Source organism: Penaeus monodon, chromosome 30 (assembly GCF_015228065.2).
Source record: "Penaeus monodon isolate SGIC_2016 chromosome 30, NSTDA_Pmon_1, whole genome shotgun sequence".
Classification (NCBI taxonomy): Eukaryota; Metazoa; Arthropoda; class Malacostraca; order Decapoda; family Penaeidae; genus Penaeus; species Penaeus monodon.
Genome location: NC_051415.1, coordinates 3859451 through 3860164, shown reverse-complemented (window position 1 = coordinate 3860164; position 714 = coordinate 3859451). Strand labels below are relative to the sequence as shown.

Below are 714 nucleotides of genomic sequence, written 5' to 3'. Positions count from 1 at the left end.
TTGTAGGGACTTGTGTGGCATTTATTTTAATTCGATTTTGGCATAACGTGGATTTAAAGAAATTTTTGCATTTGCTTTGCTTATTTGGTTGTTAAAGTTTATTTAGAGCCGTCGTAAGAGTTGACAGTTCTTAAGATTAAAATTATGTCAAGCGATTCGATAAGGCTAGCTTAAGAAGAACTGACGAACCTCTCAATCCAGGAATTGATTCCAGTTTCACCGTCTTTACAGCTATGATTATGTGGCCTGGGGTCGGCAGCCACAATGCTCGAGGAGAGACCTAACATCCGCAGGCGGGTGGGCTCGGCCCGGGCGGGATCCGCGAGGGTAGGCTCAGCTCGGCCGGCAGGAGCAAGGGTGAGCTCGGCAAGGCCCTCGTCCGACACTCTCCGCCCGAGGTTGCACACCGGCAGGCCCTCCTCGGCCCCTGTGCCCAGTCGCCCCTCGTCAGCACCTGTGCCGGGGAGGAACGAGTCCTTTGGGGTGAGCAAGACGCCGCTGGCGCCCGGGAAGTTCAAGTCCCACGACGTCTCGCATCTCAACCTGAAGATCGAGGGCAAGTCGGTATGTGTTTGGGGGCGGTTGGGTTTTATGATAGGGGTAGTTTGTGGATATGAATTATGTGTAATCTGTTTTGGTATATATATATATTTTTTTTAGGCGTTTTTGGTACCAAGGTTGCAAGATTAACGTCGATACTGATCAACGTTAGCC

The 714-nt window shown here is 50.4% G+C and overlaps 1 protein-coding gene across 1 annotated transcript in view; it reads left to right on the top strand.

Moving 5' to 3' along the window:
* LOC119592469 (centrosomal protein of 131 kDa-like) overlaps positions 1–714 on the top strand; it is a gene marked incomplete at its 5' end in the record, with an annotated part of 15133 nt that overhangs the window by 872 nt on the left and 13547 nt on the right. Inside the window, 1 exon segment of the mRNA XM_037941294.1 lies at positions 232–564. Coding sequence (XP_037797222.1) covers positions 265–564 — 300 coding nt within the window.